At 46.0% G+C, this 25270-nt stretch overlaps 1 protein-coding gene across 1 annotated transcript in view; it reads right to left on the reverse strand.

Annotated features, from left to right (window-relative positions):
* Positions 1 to 25270, reverse strand: part of pgm2l1 (phosphoglucomutase 2-like 1) — a 174181-nt gene that overhangs the window by 132255 nt on the left and 16656 nt on the right. The window contains exon 2 of the mRNA XM_038818972.1: positions 15749 to 15916. Within this exon, the coding sequence (XP_038674900.1) occupies positions 15749 to 15916 (168 nt within the window). The remainder of the gene's footprint in view (positions 1 to 15748; positions 15917 to 25270) is intronic.

Genomic DNA, 25270 nt, shown 5'->3' on the forward strand with positions numbered 1-25270 from the left:
TAGATCAAGAAAAGCAGTGGTCCAAATAACACCCCTGGGGAGCACCACTGGAAACGAACCTCCGGTCTGTAAAACAACCGTCCACCACTACACTGTTTCTGTCACTTGGCCAAGGTCATCATAGAATTTACAGTGCAGAAGGAGGCCATTCAGCCCATCGAGTCTGCACCGGCCCTTGGAAAGAGCACCCCATTTAATCCCTGTAACCCAATAACCCCACCGTACCTTTTTTTGGACACTAAGGGCAATTTAGCATGGCCAAGCCACCTAACCTGCACATCTTTGGACTGTGGGAGGAAACTGGAGCACCCGGAGGAAACCCACGCAGATACGGGAGAACGTGCAAACTCCACACAGACAGTGGCCCAAGGCGGGAATCGAACCTGCGACCCTGGAGCAATAGTGCTAACCACTGTGCTACCATGTTGCCACTGCCCTTTTATTCCATGAGCCTTGATTTCACTGACAAGCCTGTAACATGGCCTTTAGGAAGTCCCTGTACACCACATCAACTGCATTATCTTCGCTACCCTGGCGAATGGCTCAGACAAATTAGTTAAACATGATTTCCTCCCAAAAATGTGGGCTGGCTTTCCTTAATTATCCATATTTGCCATGCAGCTATTAACTTTGTTCAACATTATTGCTCCTAACCACCAAAAACAAACGGGCTGGCGGGAGCTGCTGTGTTTACCCTGTTAGGAATTCATTTCTCCAAGAACTAAGACTTCAGTTAAATGACCAGCAAGACCTTGTGAAGATAAGAGCTACTTGCATTTGAGCTTTAATAGTAAAAAAGCTGGTGTTTGTTTTCAGGTTATGGGGCTGCCCTGCTGACTTTCTGCAAAACACCTGACCCGAGATGTGTTTTCCGTTTGAACATTCTTTGGGACTCGTGTTTGACAGTAAGAAAGCCTGCCCGGCTATCCCTTTCTTTTCTGAAACTGACATAAAGCCCTCATCTCAGTATAACAGTATAACAACTCTCAACTTGGAAACTAAAGAAGTTGAGACAATAGAGATCCTAAGGATATATCTCTCCCTCAATGCCACCAAAACTAAGGAGCTTGTCATCGACTTCAGGAAGCGAAGTATCGTACACACCCCTGTCTGCATCAATGGTGCCGAGGTGGAGATGCTTGACAGCTTCAAATTCCTAGGTGTGCACATCACCAACAATCTGTCCTGGTCCACCCACATCGAGCAAGAAAGCACAAAAGCACCTATACTTCCTCAGGAAACTAAGGAAATTCGGAATGTCCACTTTGACTCTTACCAATTTGTACAGATGCACCACAGAAAGCATCCTATCTGGCTGCATCACAGCCTGGTATGGCAACTGCTCGGCCCAAGACCGTAAGAAATTAGAGAGTCGTGAACACAGCCCAGTCCATCACACAAAACTGCCTCCCATCCATTGACTCCATCTACACCTCCCGCTGCCTGGGGAAAGTGGGCAGCATAATCAACGACCCTCCCACCCGGCTTACTCACTCTTCCAACTTCTTCCATCGGTCAGGAGATACAAAAGTTTGAGAACACACACGAGCAAATTCAGCTTCTTCCCAGCTGTTACCAGACTCCTGAATGACCCTCTTGAGGACTGAAATGATCTCTCTATCCATCTTCTCTACTGTTGTAGCACTGTACTCTGTATGCTTCACCTTATATCTATGTATTTACATTGTGTATGTGCTATGTTTTTCATGTATGCGATGATCTGCCTGGACTGTACATAGAATAATACTTTTCACTGTACCTCGGCACACATGACAATAAATCTAAATTTTGCTCTATTCTCCTCCACGGAATAGCTCTTTTGGAAAGAACTTCCAGACAATTCCTGTGGCCAATGATTGAGCAGTCTTTGCATGCAAAATTCGAGATCAACAGAGTCAAAACCTTTCAAACTTTAACCTTTCCACAACGTTTTCGTACTGGCCAACCTCTGCGGAGACTCTATATAGATAGAAGCATACATAGCAAATAGAAGCAGGAGGCCATTCATCCCCTCAAACCTGCCCCACAATACATTATGATCATCACGTTCAATACCCTGATGCAGCCTTCTCCCCCCCATATCCCTTTAGCCCCAAGAGCTAGATATAACTCCTTCTTGAAACGTTTTGGCCCCAACTACTTCCTGTGGTAGTGAATTCCACAGATTCACTGCGCTCTGGGTGAGGAAATTTCTCCTCACCTCAGTCCTAATAGGTTTACCTCTTATCCTCACTTCCATCATTAGGTCAGGAGTGGGGATGTTTGCGGATGACTGCACAATGTTCAGCACCATTGGCGACTCCTCAGATAATGAAGCAGTCCATGGCCAAATGTAGCAAGACCTGGACAATATCCAGGCTTGGGTTGACAAGTGGCAAATTACATTCGTGCCACACAATTGCCAGGCAATAGCCATCTCCTACAAGAGAGGTTCTAACCACCCGCCCTGGACATTCAATGGCATTACTATCGCTGAATCCCCCACAATCAACATCTTGCGGGGTTACCATTGATCAGAAACCGACTGGACTAGCCATCTTAATACTGTGGATACCAGGGCAGGTTTGGAATCCTACGGCAAGCAACTTACTGCCTGACGCCCCCCCCCCCCCCCCCCCCCCCCGGAGAGCAGCTCCAACAAGCTCAAGAAGCTCAACACCATCCAGCACAAAGCAGCCCTGCTTTATTGCTCCCCCTTCCACAAACATTCACTCCCTCCACCACCAACGAACAGTGGCAGCTGTGTGTACCATCTACAAGACGCACTGCAGTAACTCACCAAGGTTCCTTAGACAACACCTTCCAAACCCACGACCACTACTATCTAGAACACAAGAGCAGCAGATACCTGGGAACCCCACCACCTGTAGGTTCCCCTTCAAGTCACTCACCATCCTGACTTGGAAATATATTGTCGTTCCTTCACAGTCGCTGGGACAACATCCTGGAACTCTCTCCCTAACAGCACAGTGGGTGTACCTACACCACAAGGACTGCAGCGGTTCATGAAGGCAACTCACCACCATCTTCTGAAGGGCAACTAGGGATGACAACAAATGCTGGCCTAACCAGCGACACCCACATCCCGTAAATGAATTTTAAAAATTAAAATGACCCCTAGTTCTGGACTCCCCCACCATCGGGAACACTCTCTCTGAATCTACCCGGTCAATCCTGTTGGAATTTTATATGTTTCTATGAGATCCCCTCACTCGTCTCACCTCCAATGAATATAATCCTAATTGACTTAGTCTTTCCTCATATGTTAGTCCCGTTATCCCAGGACTCAACCTAGTAAACCCTCGCTGCAGTTCCTCCACATCAAGAACATCCTTCCTCAGATAAGGACACCAAAACTGCACACAATACTCCAGGTTTGGCCTCACCAATGCCTTATATAATTGCAGTAAAACATCCCTATTCCTATACTCAAATCCTCTCCCTATGCATTTACCTTCTTTACTGCCTGCTGTACCTGCGCGCTTACTTTCAGAGCTGATGCACGAGGACACCAAGGTCTCACTGAGTGTCTACCTTTCTCAATTGACACCCATTCAAACAATAATCTGCCTTCCTATTTTTGCTACCAAGCTGATAACCTCACATTTATGCACTTTATACTGCATCTCCGTGCATGTGCCCACTCACTCAGCCTGTCCAAATTCCACTGAAGCATCTCTGCTTCCTCCGCACAGCTCACCGTCCCACCCAACTTTGTATCAACTGCAAATTTGGAGATAATACATTTAGTTCTTTCATACAAATTATTAAAATATATATAATGTAAACAGTTGGGGACCTAGCATAGATCCCTGCAAGAACCCTACAAGTTACTGTCTGCCAATCGGAAAAAGGCCCATTTATTCCAACGTTTTGCTTCCTGTCTGCTAACCAGCTTTCAATCCATCTCAAGGCACTACCCACAATCCCATATGCTTTAGCTTTACATAGTATACGGCTATGTGAGACCTTGTTGAAAGCCTTCTGAAAGTCTCAAGGAGGCAGTGGCGTAGTGGTATTGTCACTGGACTAGTAATCCAGAGAGCCACGGTAATGCTCTGGGGACATGGGTTCGAATCCCACCAGGGCAAATTTAATTCAATTAAAATCTGGAATTAATGGTCATGATTGTTGTAAAAACCCATCACTAATGCCCTTCAGGAAATCTGCCTCCCTTATCCGGTTTGGCCTACACGTAACTCCAGACCCACAGCAATGTGGTTGACTCTTAAAATGCCCTCAGTGATGAGCATTTGGCAATAAATGCTGGCCCAGCCAGTGACACCCACATCCCATGAACAGCTTCAAAGGTGAAGGCTTCGAGTGCCGTGGTGATGAAGAAAATAGTGATGGGATTGCAGTGTCAGGAGCCACTGAAACTTTAGCTGTGGAAGTGCAGAAACTGCGTCCAGAAGTCTCGGGAGACCATGAGGAGGCAATCGAGGTGGCAATTTCCTCGATTCAAGGGGCCCTGGCTAAGGTGGACGAGGTGGTGAAGCACCAGGGAGCTGCAAGAGGTGGGGGTTGCTCGGTCGAGGCAGAGCGACCAGATATTGTCTCTGAAGGTGACAAGGTTGGTGGCTGACAACAAAAGTTTGAGGACTAAGGTGGCCGACCTAGAAAATCGGTCAAGAAGGCAGAATCTGAAAGTAGTTGGGTTTCTGGAGGGCCCGAATCTGACAACGTTTATGCTGCAGTTGTTCTGAAAGATGGTGCGGAAAGGAGAAATAGTTGATTGATAGAGGCACGTTGCCATGCAGAATGCATTGAGTTGCATCGAGCCCACAGGTCGCTGAGGCAGAAGCCCCATCCTGGTGAGCCACCTCATGCGAATATAGTGCCATTCCACAGCACAGCTATCAGGATAAAGAAAGAGTTTTGTGGTGGGCGAAGGAGCATCGGAATAGCAGATAGAAAGGCCATGAGGTAAGAATCTGCCAGGGTGTTGTGCAACTTTCAACAAGGCCAAGGCAGCACTGTACCAGAACAAAGTTTGGTTTGGCTTGGTTTGCCCTGCATGCCTCCGGGTGACATATGAAAAGGACCACTACTTCGAGACTCCAGAGGAAGCTGAGGCATTCGCCCAAAGAAATGGACAGGAGTTGAAATAATTGTAGAGTATTTTGTACGGGTTGATGGATCTTGACAATCTAAGCCAGGCTGCCAATCTAAAATGTTACACAATGCTTGGCAGTTAACAATCAGTTGCTCGTGCATTCTGCATGGCAACGTGCCTCTATCAATCAACTGCCAACCAATCAGCACTCACTTCCCACACAGAATAAAGTTGTTTCGCCTGACATTGGTGCACTTATGATTGTCCGATGAGTGAATGATAAAAGCCTCGATAAAATGTTTTTCTACTGAAGGTGGGTGGGGGTTGTTTAGGTTTCCTGTTTGTCCGAGTTTTACTCTCAATGGTTGAAAGGGGATTGTTGGACTGTTTTGCAACTTTACACGTTGAATTGTATTTTGGGATGTTGCACATTGTTCATATTGCTTTCTTTTGGATTTAATAAAGTTGGTTTTGAGCGGGGGGGGGGGGGGGGGGGGGGGAGGCTGGTTTAGCTCACTGGGCTAAATCGCTGGCTTTTAAAGCAGACCAAGCAGGCCAGCAGCACGGTTCGATTCCCGTACCAGCCTCCCCGGACAGGCGCTGGAATGTGGCGACTAGGGGCTTTTCACAGTAACTTCATTGAAGCCTACTCGTGACAATAAGCAATTTTCATTTCATTTTTTCATTTCATTTCATTTCTTGTGTGACTTTGCCAAAAGCCTTCGGAAAGTCTAAACAGACCACCCCACCACACCATCAACTCAGAATTCCAATAGATTTGTCAAGCATGACATTAATTTGAGCATTTCTGGACACAGCATAAACTCCTCAATACTGTATATGCAATTTTCTTTTGTGAATTCATTGAATTTTGCTTCTCAGCGCCTCTTGTCAGAGCAGCACTGTTGTTTGCTAATGGGGCTGGGTTAGCACAGTGGGTTAAACAGCTGGCTTGTAATGCAGAACAAGGCAGCAGCATGCGTTCAATTCCCGTACCAGCCTCCTCGAACAGGCGCCGGAATGTGGCGACTAGGGGCTTTTCACAGTAAGCCTACTTGTGACAATGCGATTATTATTATTAACAGATTGACACAGATTTACAGGCAAGTAAACATTGATTGGTTGGTTACCATATGGAACTGCTGATGATGTCCAGTCACACAAAAATGGAAGGTGAAGCTCTATGTTCAACAGGAAATTGCACAATTTTATTACTGCTTTTTACCAATTTTACTACTGCTTTCAGAGCTCAACATCACTGCATGCATGCTGCCTCACGGCGCCAATAAACCTGGGTTTGATCCCGGCCCCGGGTCACTGTCCATGTGGAGTTTGCACATTCTCCCCGTGTTTGCGTGCATCTCACCCCCACAACCCAAAGATGTGCAGATTAGGCGGATTGGCCACGCTAAATTGACCCGTAATTAGAAAAAAATTATTTGAGTACTCTAAATTTTAAAAATACTGACTCACTGCATACAGAATGTCAATGTTTATAGTTAATATTTTCAAACAAAGCTGGTGTCAATAAGCAGCCCATTAATTAAAGTGGCTTTTCTCAATTTCTTGTCTTTCTCATACATGTCACGAAAGCACTTATATTGTCAGTGCATTGCAAGGGACAAGAACTGACGAGGTGACACAACCTCAAGCAGGCTACTCCAAGATTTCCTCTGGTACTGTGTTGCCAATCCCCATCAAGTCTAATTAGGTTGATGTCCTCTTCTTTGAAAGCACAAACAGCCCTGAACATGCATGAAAAGGTCTGAATGCATAAAGAAGTCTGGAATTTGATTCCTTTAAATTGATCAGGAGCCCATTGCAGTTACCTGCCTATTGACTGCATATCAACTAAAAGCAAGTATCATGAGACAGACTTCTGCCTCATTTTGTAGTCACGTCACAATAAGTTATTTAGTTCTAAGATCCTGCTTTGTGATACTAATTGGAAGACTGAGCAGACTCGTCAGCAAAACCAATCAATATAATATGAGCACTATGTGATTATTCCAGGGAGATTTTTAAAATTAATTTACAGGATATGGGCATCGTTGGTTAGGCCAGCATTTGTTCTCCCCGCGTCTGGGTTTCGTCTGGGGGCTCCGGGTTCCTCCCATTAGTCCCGAAAGACATGCTGTTCAGTGAATTGGACATTCTGAATTCTTCCTCAGTGACCCGAACAGACGCCGGAATGTGGCGACTGAGGGATTTTCACAGTAACTTCATTGCAGTGTTAATGTCAGCCTACTTGTGACACTAATAAAGATTATTATGATTATGGCCCATCCCTAATTATCCTTCAGAGGGTGATGGTGAGCTGCCTTCTTGAACCACTGCAGTCCCTGAGGTATAGGTACACCCACTGTGCTGTTAGAGAGAGATGCAGGATGTTGCCCCAGCGACAGTGAAGGAACTGTGATATATTTCCAAGTCAGGGTAGTGAGTGACTTGGAGGGGAACCTCCAGCTGGTGGGGTTCCCAGGTAGCTGCTGCTCCTGTCCTTCTAGATGGTAGTGATCATGGGTTTGGAAGATGCTGCCTAAGGAACCTTGGTGAGTTACTGCAGTGCATCTTGTAGATGGTGCACACGGCTGCCACTGTTTGTCGGTGGTGGAGGGTTTGAATGTTTGTGGAAGGGGGAGCAATAAACTGCTTTGTCCTGGATGGTGTTGAGCCTCATGAGTGTTGTTGGATCTGCAAGTGGAGAGAATTTCAATACACTAGTTAGTCACTGTAGGATTCCTAGCCTTTGACCAGCCTGTGGCAATAAAACCAAAGAATTCTGACAGTGCAGGAGAGGCCATTCAGCCCATTGAGTCCACATCAACCCTCTGAAAGAGCACTCTACCTAGACTACCTAGGCCCATTCTATTGCCTTATCCCTGTAACCCCATATCCCCAGCCAACCTGCACATCTTTGGACTGTTGAGGGAAACCAGAGCACCCAGAGGAAATCCACGCAGACACAGGGAGAAAGTGTAAACTCTACACAGACAGTGGCCCAAAGCTGGAATTGAACCCAGGTCCCTGGCGCTGTGAGGCAGCAGCACTATCCACTGTGCCACCTCTGGTAGCCACAGTATTAATATGGCTGGGTCCAGTTTAGTTTCTGATCAATGGTAACCCCCAGGATGTTGATTGTGGGGGACTCAGCGATGGTAATGCCATTGAATGTCAAGGGGTGATGGCTAGATTCTTTCTTGTAGGAGATGATCATTGCCTGGCACTTGTGTGTCACGAATGTAACTTGCCACTTGTCAGCCCGAGCCTAGATATTGTCCAGGTCTTGCTGCATCTGGACATGGACTGCTTCATTATCTGACCAATGGTGCTGAACATTGTGCAGTCATCCGCAAACATCCCCACTTCTTTTTTTTTTAAATTTGGTGTACCCAATTCATTTTTTCCAATTAAGGGGCAATTTAGCGTGGCCAATCCACCTATCCGGCACATCTTTGGGTTGTGGGGGCGAAACTCATGCAAACATGGGGAGAATGTGCAAACTCCACACGAACAGTGACCCAGAGCCGGGATAGAACCTGGGACCTCGGACCAATGTGGAAAATTGCCCAGGTGTGTCCTGTACAAAAAAGTAGGACAAATCCAACTGAGCCAATTACCACCATATCAGTCTCCTCGCCATCATCATTAAAGTGATGGAAGGAGTCATCAACAGTGCTATCAAATGGCACTTATTCAGCAATAACCTGCTCACGGACGCTCAGTTTGGGTTCCACCACGATCACTTAGTTCCTGACCTCATTAGTTTGGTCAGTAGGGTGAACGTGGATTTACAGAGATGGAGCAGCCTTCCATTGTCTCTGGCGGGCTGGTGTAGCCACCTGGGGTGGTCACGTCCAGATTCCAAAATGGACATTCGCAAAGAGTACAGGGAAAATTGGACAGTGCTAGGAAAACAAGCAGATGCAAGGTTTGCCTGTGGATTGGAACTTGCAGCTCCCAGACAGACCGATACTACAAGCCATTAGCATAGTAATGAGCTATCTCTGGGGACAAAAGAGAAACATTTAAGCAATCGGTACCAGGGCAGACTCCCTGGCGCCAGTGGAGACTCAAACAAAGGCAGGCCAACGGTTACCTAGGGCCCACCCAGTGGATCGAGGAACGACCCCTTTATTGGAGAGAATCAATACAAACGATTGGGACATGGTCCAATTAATTGGGGCCAAGTCCAGGAACCACCCAGAAGGGCGCGAAACCCTTTGGGTTATAAAGAAGAGTCCCCAAGGTCAGAGCGCTCTCTTCTTCTTCACCTTCATCTTGGCTTTGGCTCTCAGCGACGAGAGGCCCGCCAAGCACCAGCCAAGTAAGTCTAAGGTCAATGCACACTATGAGATAGGCGCTCCTAGCTACTATTCTATACCAGTTCGAAGCCAGCAGTATCAGAACCGGACAACGGCCATTGTTCCTCTGACTGAGTGGGCGCCCAAAGCTAAGTATAGGCTTTTAGTAGTAGTTGTAGTTTAGTGAATAGAGTTTGTGCATGAGTAATAATTGACTGTGTGTGTAAATTAATGTGCATTGATTTCAAACTTACTAACTGGTGTATCGAGTCATTGATCAGTATTCGGTTTTGAACCTTGTGGTGGTATCAAAAAACTACCTCGCGACTCTTGAGCAAAGGTAGTTAAAACAGAGCAAATTAAGGAAAGCATAACGAGCAACACTGGTTGCAAGCGAATTAAGAAGAGTATATTGCCAAAAATACGTTCTTTTGTTTCAGTGCCTTCTGGTTTTCCTGCCTTAAGCGTTTTTCCAGGGGTTGGAATGGTTTGTAACAGGGTTTATATGGGCGCGGTGAACGCCTAGGATTCAGATGGGGCTGTTACAGAGGGAGAGGCAGGCATGGGCTTTGGCGCTGCTGAGCCTATTTGTTACTATTGGGCGGCCAATGCAAAGAAGGTTAAGATTGGTTCAGGGACCAGGAGGTTGCCTGGGTATGGATGGAGTTGGTGTCGTGCCTGGAGGCATTGGCGTGCCCTCTCTGCTGTTTGCTTCAGTGAAGTATTCATAGAATCAGCTGATTATCTCCACCCTGAAAGATGTGGCGGCTGTTCCATCAGCATTTTAAGCTGAGGGTGCTGTCAAAGTGGTCCCCTATCTGCAGGAATCATTTGTTCCAACCTGGGAACCTTGATGCCACTTTCAGGGGGGTGGAAAGGTAAGGGGCTGGAGAGGATAAAGGACCTATTTTTGGAGGGTTAGTTTGCTGACTGGGAGGAGCTGAGGGAGAAAGCTGGCCTTGGTGAGGTGGATATGTTTAGGTACTTTCAAGAGCAACAGATATCTCGGAACGCCACCACCTGGAGGTTCCCCTCCAAATCACTCACCATCCTGACTTGGAAATATATCACCATTCCTTCACTGTCTCTGGGGCGAAGTCCTGGAACTCTCTTCCTAACAGCACTGTTGGCCTACCCTGGTGTACCAGGGACTGCAGCGATTTAAGGTGGCAGCTCACCATCACCTTCTAAAGGGAAACTAGGGGTGGGAATTAAATGCTGGCCCACATCCTGCAAATTCATTTTAAAAAATTAATCAGCTGATGGTGGACGGTACATGGTAATCAACAGGAGGTTTCCTTGCCCATGTTTAACCTGAAGCCATGAGACTTCATTGAGTCCAGAGATGATGTTGAGGACAGCCAGGGCGACTCCCTCCCAACTGTAAACCACTGTGCCACCTCTGCTGTCCTGTCTCACCGGCAGGACAGACCATACCCAGAACTGGTGATAGCAGTGTTTGGGGCATTGTCATACTCACAGAATCATTCTCTACAGACAATGTCAGCTTGTTGCTTGACTAGTCTGTGAGACAGCTCACCCAACTTTGGCACAAGCCCCCACATCTTAGTAAGGACTTTGCAGGGTCGATAGAGCTGGGTTTACTGTTACTGTTTCCGGTGCCTAGACCGATGCAGGGTGGTCCATCCAGTTTCATTCCTTTGTAGCAGTTGAATACAATGGAGTGATTTGCTAGGTCATTTCAGAGTTAGCCACATTGTTGTGGGTCTGGAGTCACGTGTAGGCCAGACCAGGTAAAGATGGCAGATTTCCTTCCCTAAAGGACGCTAAGTGACTTCTATTTCCAAATATTTTATAGTGCCGTGGTGGGATTCGAACCTGGGTCCCCAGATCATTGCCCCGGGTCTCTGGATTACAATTCCAGTAACAATATCATTACACTGCCTCCTCCCCTAGAAGGAGAGAGAAAAAGAAATGCAGTAAAGTCACGTTCAAAATGAGCAGAATTGATAATCTCCAACACAGTGAATGTGAGATGGTTTATATTAAAAATGCGCACTACGATAGGGTTTTGAAAATTCTCACTCTTCTTGTAGTTCTGTGGTGCAGTTGCACAGTGTTTTGCATCCTTTCAGAATCTCATCCATTTTTTATGCACAAGGGTGGACATAAAACAATCTGCTGAATTTTAGACATAACACAACCAAGTTTTGTCTTGCTCACACCTACTGGCCACAAGTATGAAGCAGCACGGATGGTGCAAGATATTTTAGTGCCTTAATCTAAGTTTCTGACGTCAATTGCATCAATCGTACTGCTAGTCCAGCTAATTCAGAATTGAACCTGGGCTCTTCTTGTCTGAATGAATCAGCAATGCACAACCTGCTATTGCATTTAAAAAGAGTCACTCTGACTAAGGAGGTAGGGGCAACAACGACAGCAATTATAACAGCAGTTTGCATTTAAACAGAGTCTTTAAAATAGCTAAATGTCCCAAAGCTGCTTCACAAGAGTGTCAAACAAAATTTGACACCTAGGCACATAAAAATACAAAGTTCCATTTAGAATGTGCCTTTCACAACCACTGGATGTCTCAGCTGATGAAGCACTATTTGTGTCATTTCAGTTGTAATGTAGGAAACATAACAACCAATTTTCTCACAGTAAGCTGCCACAAATCTGTTTTTTTTTATTTAGGGGCAATGTTGCGAGGCTAATTCCACTACCCTGCACATCTTTGGGTTGTGGGGGTGAGATCCACGCATACACGGGGAGAATATGCAAACTCCACACGGACAGTGACCCAGAGCCAGGATCGAACCTGGGACCTCAGCGCCGTGAGGCAGCAATGCTAACACTGCGCCACCGCTGCCCTCTGCAAATCTGTTTTGATGTTGATTGAGGGATAAATATTGGCCAGCACATTTAGGATACCTCCCTAGATGATCTTCTAAATAGTGCCATGGATCTTTCACATCCACCTGAGAAGGCGGAAAGTACAACATTTCATGCAAAAGATTGTGCTTTCTGAGTACTGCGCCAAAGTGTTAGCTATGATTTTTGTGCTCAAGTCCTGCAGTGGGACCCGAACCCACAAACCTCAGACTGAAAATGAGAGTGCCAACTACTGAGACAATGGGCTGTGAGACGCAAGGAAATATTAGTACAGTGAACCAAAAGCTTGGTGAAAAAGGTAGATTTTAAGGAAAGTTTTAAAGGAGGAGAGAGACAGCAAGAGAAAGTGAGCCAGCAAAAGCACAATGTTAAGCAGAAGGTGGTTGCAGATGTAGAGGGGAGGCAAAGTCATGTAGGGATTTGAATACAAGAATAAAAACATTAAAAATTGAGACATTACTGGACTAGGACTCAACGTAGATCAGCAAACATAGGGGTGAGGAGGAATGGGACTTAGAGCAAATTAGGATACGAACAGGAAAGCTCAAGTTTACAGAAACTTAGAAAAACAGCAAATATTTACTCAGTCTGCGATGGCACAGGAAGATTTGTATACAAATAGCAAGTGGTTCCCAATCAGCTACCAGGACACATCAGTTCTAAAATCCATAAAATGACGAGCTTCTATTGGGGTGGTGTCAAAGGGTTTTGAATGTTTGTTATTTGTAATGAAGTTGAATCAGCAATTTAGTAAAATGTGGAATATAATTTTACTATAAATGCCTGAAGGAAGCATGAAACAGGCATTCTCCAAAGCCATGGTTTTTTTTCTTTTAAAAAATAAATAAATTTAGAGTACCCAATTCATTTTTTCCCAATTTAGCGTGGCCAATCCACCTACCCTACACATCTTTGGGTTGTGGGGGCGAAACCCACGCAGACACGGGGAGAATGTGCAAACTCCGCATGGACAGTGACCCAGAGCCAGGATCGAACCTGGGACCTTGGCGCCGTGAGGCAACAGGGCTAACCCACTGCGCCACCGTGGAGCCCCCTCCAAAGCCATGTTAACCATAAAGGCCACAGTTGATTCAACAACTAGGCTGTTTAGAGACACATTAATTAATGTCAGTAAAATAAATTCTATTCCCAGGAGACAAACTTAATTGCTACTTGAAAGCCATTAACTTGGTGAAAGCTGCCTGAAACTTGTTAGTTAGTGTTCCAGCACGAGGTTTTGTCCATAATCAAGGATACTGGAAGTCTGCAGAGGGATTTGGATAGGTTAAGTCAATGGGCTCGGGTCTGGCAGATGGAATACAATGTTGACAAATGTGAGGTTATCCATTTTGGTAGGAATAACAGCAAACGGGATTATTATTTAAACGATAAAATATTATAGCATGCCGCTGTTCAGAGAGACTTGGGTGGGCTAGTGCATGAGTCACAGAAGGTTGGTTTACAAGTGCAACAGGTGCTTAAGAAGGCAAATGGAATTTTGTCCTTCATTGCTAGAGGGATGGAGTTTAAGACTAGAGAGGTTATGTTGCAATTGTATAAGGTGTTAGTGCGGCCACACCTGGAGTATTGTGTTCAGTTTTGGTCTCCTTACTTGAGAAAGGACGTACTGGCGCTGGAGGGTGTGCAGAGGAGATTCACTAGGTTAATCCCAGAGCTGAAGGGGTTGGATTATGAGGAGAGGTTGAGTAGACTGGGACTGTACTCGTTGGAATTTAGAAGGATGAGGGGGGATCTTATAGAAACATTTAAAATTATGAAGGGAATAGATAGGCTAGATGCGGGCAGGTTGTTTCCACTGGCGAGTGACAGCAGAACTAGCGGACATAGCCTCAAAATAAGGGGAAGTAGATTTAGGACTGAGTTTAGGAGGAACTTCTTCACCCAAAAGGTTGTGAATCTATGGAATTCCTTGCCCAGTGAAGCAGTTGAGGCTCCTTCATTACATGTTTTTAAGGTAAAGATAGATAGTTTTTTGAAGAATAAAGGGATTAAGGGTTATGGTGTTCGGGCCGGAAAGTGGAGCTGAGTCCACAAAAGATCAGCCATGATCTAATTGAATGGCGGAGCAGGCTCGAGGGGCCAGATGGCCTACTCCTGCTCCTAGTTCTTATGTTCTTATGTTCTTATTGCAGACCGACACAAAAATCCCGAACAATAGCTGAAGCATCTACTGGAGATACTGCCAAGGTTGAATGGGACAGGCCCTCCTGCCATTTTATGCCAGTTGCAACATTGCATAATCCCTCAGTGTATGTAGCAGAGAGCACGGTGGCGCAGTGGGTTAGCCCTGCTCCCTCACGGCGCCAAGGTCGCAGGTTTGAATCCCGGCCCTGGGTCACTGTCCGTGTGGAGTTTGCACATTCTCCCCGTGTTTGCGTGGGTTTCGCCCCCACAACCCAAAGATGTGCAGTGTAGGTGGATTGGCCACACTAAATTGCCCCCTTAATGGGGCTGGTTTAGCACAGTGGGCTAAATAGCTGGCTTGCATGCAGAACAATGCCAGCAGCGCGGGTTCAATTCCCGTACCGGCCTCCCCGAAATGGCGCCGGGGGCTTTTCACAGTAACTTCATTGAAGCTTACTTGTGACAATAAGCGATTAGTACTATTATTAAATTGTCCCCTTTAGAGTACTGGGTACTCTAAACTTTAGAAAAAAAAGTGTATGTAGTATGTAGCAGAAAATGTTTAGATGCAAATGGAAATGTTGTTGCAATATTTATCTCAAATGGATTGAGGCACTCTAAAATGTCATGTACTATGTTTAACCAAATTAATGTGTTTAGCACCATTTAAAAATAATAATAATCTTTTATTGTCACAAGTATGAAGTTACTGTGAAAAGCCCCTAGTCGCCACATTCCAGCACCTGTTCGGGTACACAGAGGGAGAATTCAGAATTCTCAGCTGGTACAGGAATTGAACCATCGCTGCTGGCCTTGTTCTGCATCACAAACTAGCTGACTAGCCCGTTGAGCTAAACCAGCCCTATGTGAACAGCCACATCTGAATTGTACTGTAATACACCTTCAGAAGTTTTATGAATTAAGTATATTTTTAGCAAAAGGTGTAGAGGAACAGTTCCTGTTCTTTACAATTAACTATTCAGTGACTCTTGCTGCATGATATGCATGTCAGTACAAGACAAGAACAGAATCATGCACAGCTCTGACATGTCTTTTCCCGAATCAGCCAATGGTCAAAAGTTATCCAATTATTCCCACTCCCCTGCTCTTTCCTCCGAGCCCTACATTGATTCACAAAAGTCAGGGGTGGCATAGTGGCGCAGTGGTTAGCACTGCTGCCTCATGCCGCCGAGGACCTGGGTTCAAATCCTGGCTCCGGGTCCCTGTCCATATGAAGTTTGCACATTCTCCCCGTTTCTGCGTGGGTCTCATCCCCACAACCCAAAGATGCGAGGCGTAGGTGGATTGGCCACGCTAAATTGCCTCTTAATTGGAAAATAATAATTAGGCATTCTAAAAAAATTTTTAAACTCAGTCAGGTACCCACCTGAGTGGACTGTATGATTGTCAGGTCGTTAATACAGGAGAAACCAGCACCCATGGCAGAACGCAGCCCTGCTGTACCAAACGTCATTCTGCAACACAGACGATCGCGCAGTTCCTTCTTCTTCCCATCGTGTAGCAACTTCTCAATCTCAGCTTTAGTCTTAGGGTTCTGGGAACAAGAAAATATATTTTCAAATAAACTTATTAATAAATGCAAAATAATAAAAGCCTGCAGGTGGTTTCTCACTTGCTCAATTAACAACAATAATTAATAAACCAGGTTATTTGTCTCATTACCACAGTTACGAGTGTACCCGCGTATAGCCCAATGTTAGTTCATGTAGTAAAGACAACACATATTAGATGATCTTTTTTTTTAAAAAAGGTTTGGTTAAAGTATCCAAGCATGCTTTGTTTAGAATTTGTAGCTCACTAGCAATTTTATGTAGTTGCCAAAATAACTCCATTCAAAGAGTGATTGATAAAATCTCAGATCAAAAACCATCCATCCCGATAGGAGACTAGCTGTTCGGATACTATACACTAAAAGATAATGATTGACCTTGATAAAGCTTATCGAACAAAGTTGGAGGTTGGAAATATTGGAAGGAGAGTAAAGCCCTCAAAACATGGCAACAGCAAACCTACACTTGGGTATTATGTTGTAAACTGGCACTACCCAAAGAAAAGAAGAGTACTAGTTTCCCCAAACCACACCTCTGCCAACCCTCAGAGTGGTCAGCAGCCACACAATCATGCAGTCAGCCTGGAATTGGTCACTCTATGCCTTAGAAACTAGTTGGTTATTTTCTTAGGCAAATAGTAAAGACAAAGAATTCTGTGGGATGGTCAAGAGCCACACAGGAAACCTAGAGTCAAAAAAGTGATAACTTCAGGTCTTGGAAGCAGGTTATATTGGCCGGTATTCTCCGTTCCCGCTGCCAGCCCACTCCCACCTGCAGTTTTCCCTGCAGCGTCGAGTGGTTTCAATGCAAAATCCCATTGACAACTGGGGCGAGTAGAGAATCGCACTGCCAGCAGACGGTGTGCTGCCGAGAAACAAGCGGCTGGGGAACTGGAGAATCCAGCCCGTTATTTGCACAATAGGAAATGCTGTAAAAACACAGGTCGAGCAGCACCTGTGCAAAGAGAAACAGAATTGATTCAGGTTGATGATGGCTGGCTCTTCATTAACCTGAAATAATAACTCTGTTTTTATCTCCATAGATACTGCCTGATCTATTGAGTATTTCCAGCATTTGCTGTTATTATTTATTCTGATTGATTGATTGATTTTTGTTGTCACCTGTACTGAAGTACAGTGAAAAGTATTTTTCTGCGGCCAAGGGAATGTACACAGTACGTACATAATAGACAAAAGGATCATCAACACAGTATATTGACGGTGGTGCATCAACAAATAGTGATTGGTTACAGTGCGGAACAAAGCCAAACAAGAGCAGCATAGGGCATCGTGAATAGTGTTCTTACAGGGAACAGATCAGTCCGAGGGAGAGTCGTTGAGGAGTCTAGTAGCTGTGGGGAAGACGCTGTGCAACTCGCTCTCTGTTTTAACCAAGCTTTTGGTCATCTGTCCTACTGTCTCGTGGCTCAGCGTTACGTTTTGTCTCACAACAAGCCTGTGAAGCTCTGTGGGACTTTGACATGTTAAAGATACTTTTAAACACAAATTATTCTTGGTTCCATCACTGGCCTATGGCAAGTTAGCTCTTCTCAAAATCTGGAAATAGGTCTTGGTGTCTTTGGATGAGAGGGGTGGAGGGAGCTACTTCAGGTTGTTAAGCACAAAACAACTTCGACAGACAATGTAAACATATGGATAAGCTTTGCAAGAATAATACAGGGCTAATCATGAATTATTTTCAACTATTTACTTGGATTCTGCAATATGCTGCCCTGAGGTTCTGAAATGTCCCCTGTTGGTGGTAAATCAAGTGCTTAGAAATGACAGTTGCAACCTTTATTTCCACCATTATGTCCAAATAGTTTGTAAGTTTCCCAGCTAACATGCTGCACATGGCCTCAGTATGTTCGAGCTGAAGTGAGTGGAGTAAAATCTCAGATAATTCTAAGACATGAGCAGGGACTTTTTGAAGGAGTCAGGATGTGATGGCTAGATGCGTGAATATGCTGCAGGTTCTCATTGTTCAGGTTCAGTCATTTTGTCAAGTTATCAAAGGAGATTGAATAAGACAGCTAATGTGCAGGAGTAGGAAATAACATTGGGACATTTCTGTGGAACCATATCCCAGCAAGAACAGGAGCAAAGGAAACTAGCAGAGAACATCCTGCCAGATCAATTAAAGACTGAGTTTGCTGTGTATTTTCAGGCAATAAACAATAATAACAAACATTACCTATCTTTTTAAAAACACACACAATGTCACATACACAAGTTTTCAAGCTACACTGCATTTCTGTTTGCTGTAGGACATTTTTAAAAAGAAAATGAACAAGCAAACATGTAAAATTGATGTGTACAAATAAGGAATAATTATTTTTAATGGAAAGTATGAGCAAGTGTGTAATGCAACATTAGTCACATAATTAAAATAATTGTTTTGTAATTCGGTGTTGCAGAATGTTTTCAAGAAGAGAAAAGATTTTAAAGGTAATTCTCCTTTCTGCTAAGTATCCAGCAGACCCTTCAGGTAGGAAACCAGGACTGAAAAGATACTATCTGTGCTACCGCTAATTTCTCTTGCAAGGTTTGAAGAAATTTCACCATCACGTTCGTCCTGTACAATTGCACATATTATCTTGATGAATTTAAGACACTAATCTAACTTGTTAATTCTCTGATGTGCAAACCATGTGGAGACAAACTGTTTCCTCCCCAATCACTGAATCATGAAAAGAACAGAGTGTCCCAGTTTTGATACCTGCTTAAATTAACTTCTCAAAAACGACTTTGGAGTGGATTCAATTGGCCTAGGTGCTGGGCAAGTGGAAAGATATAACCAGTTGTACCGGGTGAGGATGAGATCCTAACCTATCAAGCTGCCTGCCAAACATCACTGTGTGGGACATTTCACCACCAGTACTGGAGGGTTACTGGGCACCAGGATCAGTCATCAGCTTTATAGGAGAGATAAGAGGATGAAATTTGGAGGGAGAGAAATCAAAACTGCTGCATGATAGCCTCTGAACATTTCTTGCCTCCTAGCCATCTAAAGTAATCTTGTTTTTTCTTTATAAATTTAGATTACCCAATTCATTTTTTCCAATTAAGGGACAATTTAGTGTGGTCAATCCACCTGCACATCTTTCGGTTGCCCACGCAAACACGGGGAGAATGTGCAAACTCTACACAGACAGTGACCCAGAGCCGAGATCGAACCTGGGACCTCAGTGCCATGAGGCAGCAGGGCTAACCCACTGTGCCACCCTGCTGCCCCATCTGAACTAATCTTTATTGTCACAAGTCGGCTTACATTAAACACTGCAATGACGTTACTGTGAAAATCGCCTAGTCGCCTGTTCGGGTACAGAGAGGGAGAATTCAGAATGTCCAATTCACCTAACAAGCACGTCTTTCAGGACTTGTGGGAGGAAACTCCAGAGCACCCGGAGAAAACCCACGCAGACACGGGGAGAACGTACAGACTCCGCACAAGCCGGGAATCGAATCTGGGCCCCTGGCTTCTCAACAACTGTCAGGGAAAATCAACCTGCTTAACTGGCACCCCATTTACCATCTTAAATATTCACCCGTCATTATCATCAGTTCACTGTGACCGCATGGTGTATAACCTACAGGATGTAATGCAGTAACTCGCTCTCCAACAGTATCTTCCAAACCCAGGACCTCATCACCTCGAGGAGAAGTATTCAAAGGGATACCACCTCTTGGGCGTTCCCTTCCAAGTCATACACCATCATTGATATGGTATTCCTTTATTGTTCAAGTTAAATTCCTGGAACAGTGGGAATGCCTATGCTATGCAGGCTAGAACAAATTCTGGAAGGCAGTTCACTACACCTCAAAAAGGCAATTAGCAATAAAAGCTGGCGTTGCTAGCGATACCTACATCCCATGGACAAATACATTTACTCAAAATTTCTAAATTACAAATGCCCATCAAGCTCCAAGTCTCAAATGGCACTGTGGCACAGTGGTTAGCACCGCTGCCTCACAGAGCCAGGGACCCTGGTTTGATTCTAACTTTGGGTGACTGTGGAGTTTGCACATTCTCCCCGTTTCTGCCTGGGTTCCCTCCGGGTGCTCCGGTTTCTCCCACAAACCAAAGATGTGCAGGTTAGGTGGATTGGCCATGCTAAATTGCCGCTTGTTCATGGAATCATTAAATTTACAGTGCAGGAGGCAGCCATTCGACCCATCGAGTCTGCACTGGCCCTTGGAAAGCTCACCCTACTTAAGCCCACACTTTCACCCTATTTCCATAACCCAGTAACCCAACGAACCTTTTTTGGACACTAAGGGCAACTTAGCATTGCCAATCCACCTAACTTTCACATCTTTGGATTGTGGGAGGAAACCGGAGCACCCGGGGGAAACCCACACAGATACGGGGAGAACGTGCAGACTCCGCACAGACAATGACCCAAGCTGGGAATCGAACCTGGGGCCCTGGAGCTGTGAAGCACAGAGCTAACCACTGTGCTACTGTGTCGCCCAAGATGTGGTTAGGTGGGGTTATGGGTATAGGGCGGACATGTGGACCTAAGTTGGGTGCTCTTTTGGGGGAGTGGTACAGACCCAATGGGCTGAATGGCAGCCTTCTGCACTGTCGGGATTTTATGGATGTTAAAAAGTTTATTTGCCCATTCAATTGCTGTTGGTTCACCTCAAGTCATTGTTATCAAATTCATCAGTCTGTCATTTCAGGTCGTAAATTGCCTATCAGAACTTATTTTTTTATAAATTTAGAGTACCCAATTTTTTTCCAATTAAGAGGCAATTTAGCGTGGCCAATCCACCAACCCTGCGCATCTTTGGGTTTGGGGGAGAAACCCACGCAAACACGGGGAGAATGTGCAAACTCCACACGGACATTGACCCGGGGCCAGGATCGAACCCGGGTCCTCGGCCCCGTGAGGCAGCAGTAATAATAATAATCGCTATTGTCACAAATAGGCTTCAATGAAGTTACTGTGAAAAGCCCCTAGTCACCACATTCCGGCGCCTGGAGGCCGGTACGGGAATTGAACCCGCGCTGCTGCCATTGTTCTGCATTGCAAGACAGCTATTTAGCCCACTGTGCTAAACCAGCCCCTTCAGCAGTGCTAACCACTGTGCCACCCCCTTGTCAGAACTTCTAAGTATTAATGCACAAGCATAGTTCCACATTCTAGTTCGAACAAGCATGACTGAGCAATAAACCACTGAAAAGGACCTACAGAACTCTTTTTAAAATCAGTACATTAAATAGCAATTTATCTGACAACCACTTTGAACCAAAAGGTTATAAATAGGTGATGGATCCGAGCCAATGTACAGTGTTTGAAAAGACGATGATCTTTAAAAGTAAACATTGCCTTGGAAAGTCAAACCTCAGTTGCAGCACAAAAGATTCTTGTTACTGAAGTCAAAGATGAGATCTATGTTGAGCTTATCATGCCAAGGTCCGAAATGGTGATAAAAATTTATATCAAAACAACTTTCGTAGGACTGGAAGCTTAAGACAGGAAGCTTCCTTCAAAGTCAAACCCCCCCGAGGTGGTGGTGGTGGAGGAGGAGAGTGTCCATGTTATCTGAGCACATGAGCAGTTGCGTTTCCGCAATCTTCAGTTCTGTGTGTTTTTTTAATCCTTCATTTCTCTTTGATGCACATTTTATACTTGTTTATTCTCGGGTTACATTGTTTGATTTTCATTAAACGGCTCGTGCTATGTCCCTGGACGGCTCGTACTATGTCCCTGTGCAGTTGCCGGTAGCGGTGAAGTTGCCGGCAACTATGCAGTTGCTGGTAGCGATGCAGTTGCCGGTAGCGGTGAAGTTGCCGGTAGTGGTGCAGTTGCCGGCAGCGATGCAGTTGCCGGTAACTGTGCAGTTGCCGGTAGCGCTGAAGTTGCTGGTAGTGGTGCAGTTGCTGGCAGCGGTGCGGTAACTGTGCAGTTGCCGAAAGCACTGCAGTTGCCGGTAGCGGTGCAGTTACCGGTAGAGGGGAAGTTGCTGGTAGTGGTGCAGTTGCCGGTAACTGTGCAGTTGCCGGTAGCAATGTGGTTGCCGGAGCGGTGCAGTTGCCGGTAGCGGTGAATTTGCTGGTAGCGGTGCAATTGCTAGTAGCTGTACAGTTGCTAGTAGCTGTACAGTTGCTGGTAGCGGTGCAGTTGAGCAGTTGCCGGTAGCGGTGCAGTTGCCAGTAGCGGTGTAGTTGCCGGGAGCGGTGCAGTTGCTGGTAGCAGTGCTGTTGTGCAGTTGTTGGTAGTGGTGCAGTTGCTGGTAGCGGTACAGTTGCCGGGAGCGGTGGAGTTGCTGGTAGTGGTGCAGTTGCTGGTAGTGGTGCAGTTGCTGGTAGCGGTGCAGTTGCCGGGAGCGGTGCAGTTGTGCAGTTGCCGGTAGCTGTGCAGTTGCTGGTAGTGGTGCAGTTGCCGGTAGCGGTGCAGTTGCTGGTAACGGTGCAGTTGTGCAGTTGCCGGCAGCTGTGCAGTTGCTGGTAGTGGTGCAGTTGCCGGTAGTGGTGCAGTGCTGGTAGCGGTGCAGTTGTCGGTAGCGGTGAAGTTGCCGGTAACCGAGCAGTTACCAGTAGCGATGCAGTTGCCAGTAACTGTGCAGTTGCCAGTGGCGGTGAAGTTGCCGGTAGTGGTGCAGTTGCCAGTAGCGGTGGAGTTGCTGGTAGCAGTGCAGTTGCTGGTAACCGAGCAGTTACCAGTAGCGATGCAGTTGCCAGTAACTGTGCAGTTGTCAGTGGCGGTGAAGTTGCCGGTAGTGGTGCAGTTGCCAGTGGCGGTGAAGTTGCCGGTAGTGGTGCAGTTGCCAGTAGCGGTGGCGTTGCTGGTAGCAGTGCAGTTGCCGGTAACCGAGCAGTTACCAGTAGTGATGCAGTTGCCGGTAACTGTGCAGTTGCCAGTAGCGGTGCAGTTCCTGCTGAGCAGGCTCTCGCCTTGGTGTTGCGGTGTGCATCTGGATGATGGCCACCTAAGAAGGTGCTGTCTTGGCTGAGAATTTCAGCTCTGTGGTGTAGGTCGTTGTAGCTCACTTCAGAGAATCGCAGGATAATTTTAGAAGAGCGGCAGAGGCGCAGGGGGGCTCATGCACTCAAAAAAGCACTGTTCCTGGTTAGGGGCCGCCTTCGTGTTGCCCAAATCCTGCTACATGGTGCGTCATTTATGCTGACGGGTTCAGGAAATGAGAATCAATCACTGGTCCCATACTCGACACTCGTCATGAGGGGTTGGTGACCAAAATGGGTCAAATCATTCCCACTGCCTGGGCGGAGAGACAGCATGGTAGGAGTGATGGTGTATCATGCTTCAATCATTGGAATCCTTGAGAGATCCTGAAAAAATGCTCTTTGATACTGCCTTATCCTTTGCCTTCTCGTGCAACAAGGAAGATGTCCATCCTGCAATTTATGCTGCGGTTCTTCTTTTATTGTGAACTTTATTCCCTATAGGGGCGGCACAGTAGTTAGCATTGCTGCCTCACAGCACCAGGGACCTGGTTCCATTCCAACCTTGGGTGACTGTGATATTTGCATGTTCTCACCGTGGGTTTCCTCCAAGGTCCAAAGATGTGCAGATTATGCTAAATTGTCCCAAAGCATCTATAGATGTGCAGATTAACTGGGGTTACAGGATTGGGCGTGGAAGCGGGCCTAAGTAGGGTGCTCTTTTGGAGGGTCGGTGCAGACTCGATGGGTCAAACGGACTGTAGGGTCTCTATGGATCATGTTGTTGACTTTTTGTTGTTGTCTTTTTTTAATCCTGTAGGGGGTGCGAAATGTGAGAGCGATTGCCTGCGCCATTAATTATTCTGTTCCAGCAAAATCATTTTTTGTCAATTAAGGGAAGTGTACTTTGTGCAGTTTTACTCCTTTTGGTTATTTTGTTTTATAAACCTTGCGGTGGCGGGAGCGGTGTTTTTTTTAACGCCCAGTCTCATTTGAGAAGACAGGTAGAACCCGGATGGGTGGTTATGGTTGATAGGGTTAGTTCAGTCCTCACCGAGATGGAGGATAGCCCCCCCCCCCCCCCCCCCCCCCCCAACAGACAGAGCTAATGCATTTCAGGTTTCCTTTTCCATTTATTTTAATAATCTCTGAATTCTTTTGGCCTGGGCAGAGTTTGTATCTGGGGCGGACTGGGTTCCTTCTGACTCGGAGGTGGAGTTATTTTGTTTCCCCACAAGACACAAGAGCAGAATTAGGCCACTCAGCCCATTGAGTCTGCTCCACCATTCAATCATGGCTGATATGTTTCTCATCCCCATTCTTCTCCCCATAATCCCCGATCCCCATATTAATCAAGATCCTATCCCTCGGTGTCTTGAAAACTCTCAGCGATTTGGCCTCCACCGCCTTCTGTAGCAAAGAGTTCCACAGATTCACCGTCCACTGGCTGAAAAAATTCCTCATCTCTGTTTTAAAGGATTGTCCCTTCAGTCTGAGATTTGTCCTCTGCTTCTAGTTTTCCTCTCCATGTCCACTCTATCCAGGCCTCTCAGTATTCTGTAAGTTTCATTAAGATCCCCCTCATCCTTATAAACTCCAACGAGTAAAGACCCACAGTCCTCAACCGTTCCTCATACGACAAGTTCTTCATTCCAGCGATCATTCTTGTGAACCTCCTCTGGACCCTTTCCAAGGCCACCACATCCTTATTTAGATAAGGGGCCCAAAACTGCTCCCGCTTGGATCTTTCTCCTTGCTCCTCTCCTGAGCTGTTGGTTGGTTTGTGGAGGAGGGAGGCTGCTCCAAGTATCCTTTCAGCATCGTAACCGAGGTTGGGCAGCCGCCCTTTGGGGATTCTCTTCATCTGGGCAAGCATTATGTTGGTTACGCTCCCTCCCAGGACGACCGTCAACCTCCCACCTCTGGCCGGGGCTGGAAACATTCTCATTTTTCTGGGGCAACATTTTATTGAGGCATTTATAATTTTAACATTTAACATATTAACATTCTAAATAACAGAATAGTCCAACAAACGTAAAAACCCCACAGTAACATACCCAACTTCCCCCCACCCTAACTCCTAGCTACCCATCTATTAGATTCCTTGCTCTTATTCTCCACTTCCATGTATCCCATTTCCCCCACATCCCCTCCCCCCCCGCTGACGGTCAGTTTTCCTTGAAGAAGTCGATGAATAGCTGCCACCTCCGAGCGAACCCCTGTATTGAACCCCTCAAGGCGAACTTCATTTTCTCCAGCCTGAGAAACTCTGCCATGTCACTGACCCACACCCCCGACTTTGGAGGCTCCAAGTCCCTCCATCCCAGCAAAACCGTCTCCGGGCCACCAGGGAGGCAAAGGCCAAAACGTCAGCCTCTCTCCCTCCCTGGGCTCCCGGATCCTCCGACACTCCAAATATTGCCACC

The sequence above is a fragment of the Scyliorhinus canicula genome, chromosome 14, assembly GCF_902713615.1.
Source record: "Scyliorhinus canicula chromosome 14, sScyCan1.1, whole genome shotgun sequence".
Taxonomy (NCBI): Eukaryota; Metazoa; Chordata; class Chondrichthyes; order Carcharhiniformes; family Scyliorhinidae; genus Scyliorhinus; species Scyliorhinus canicula.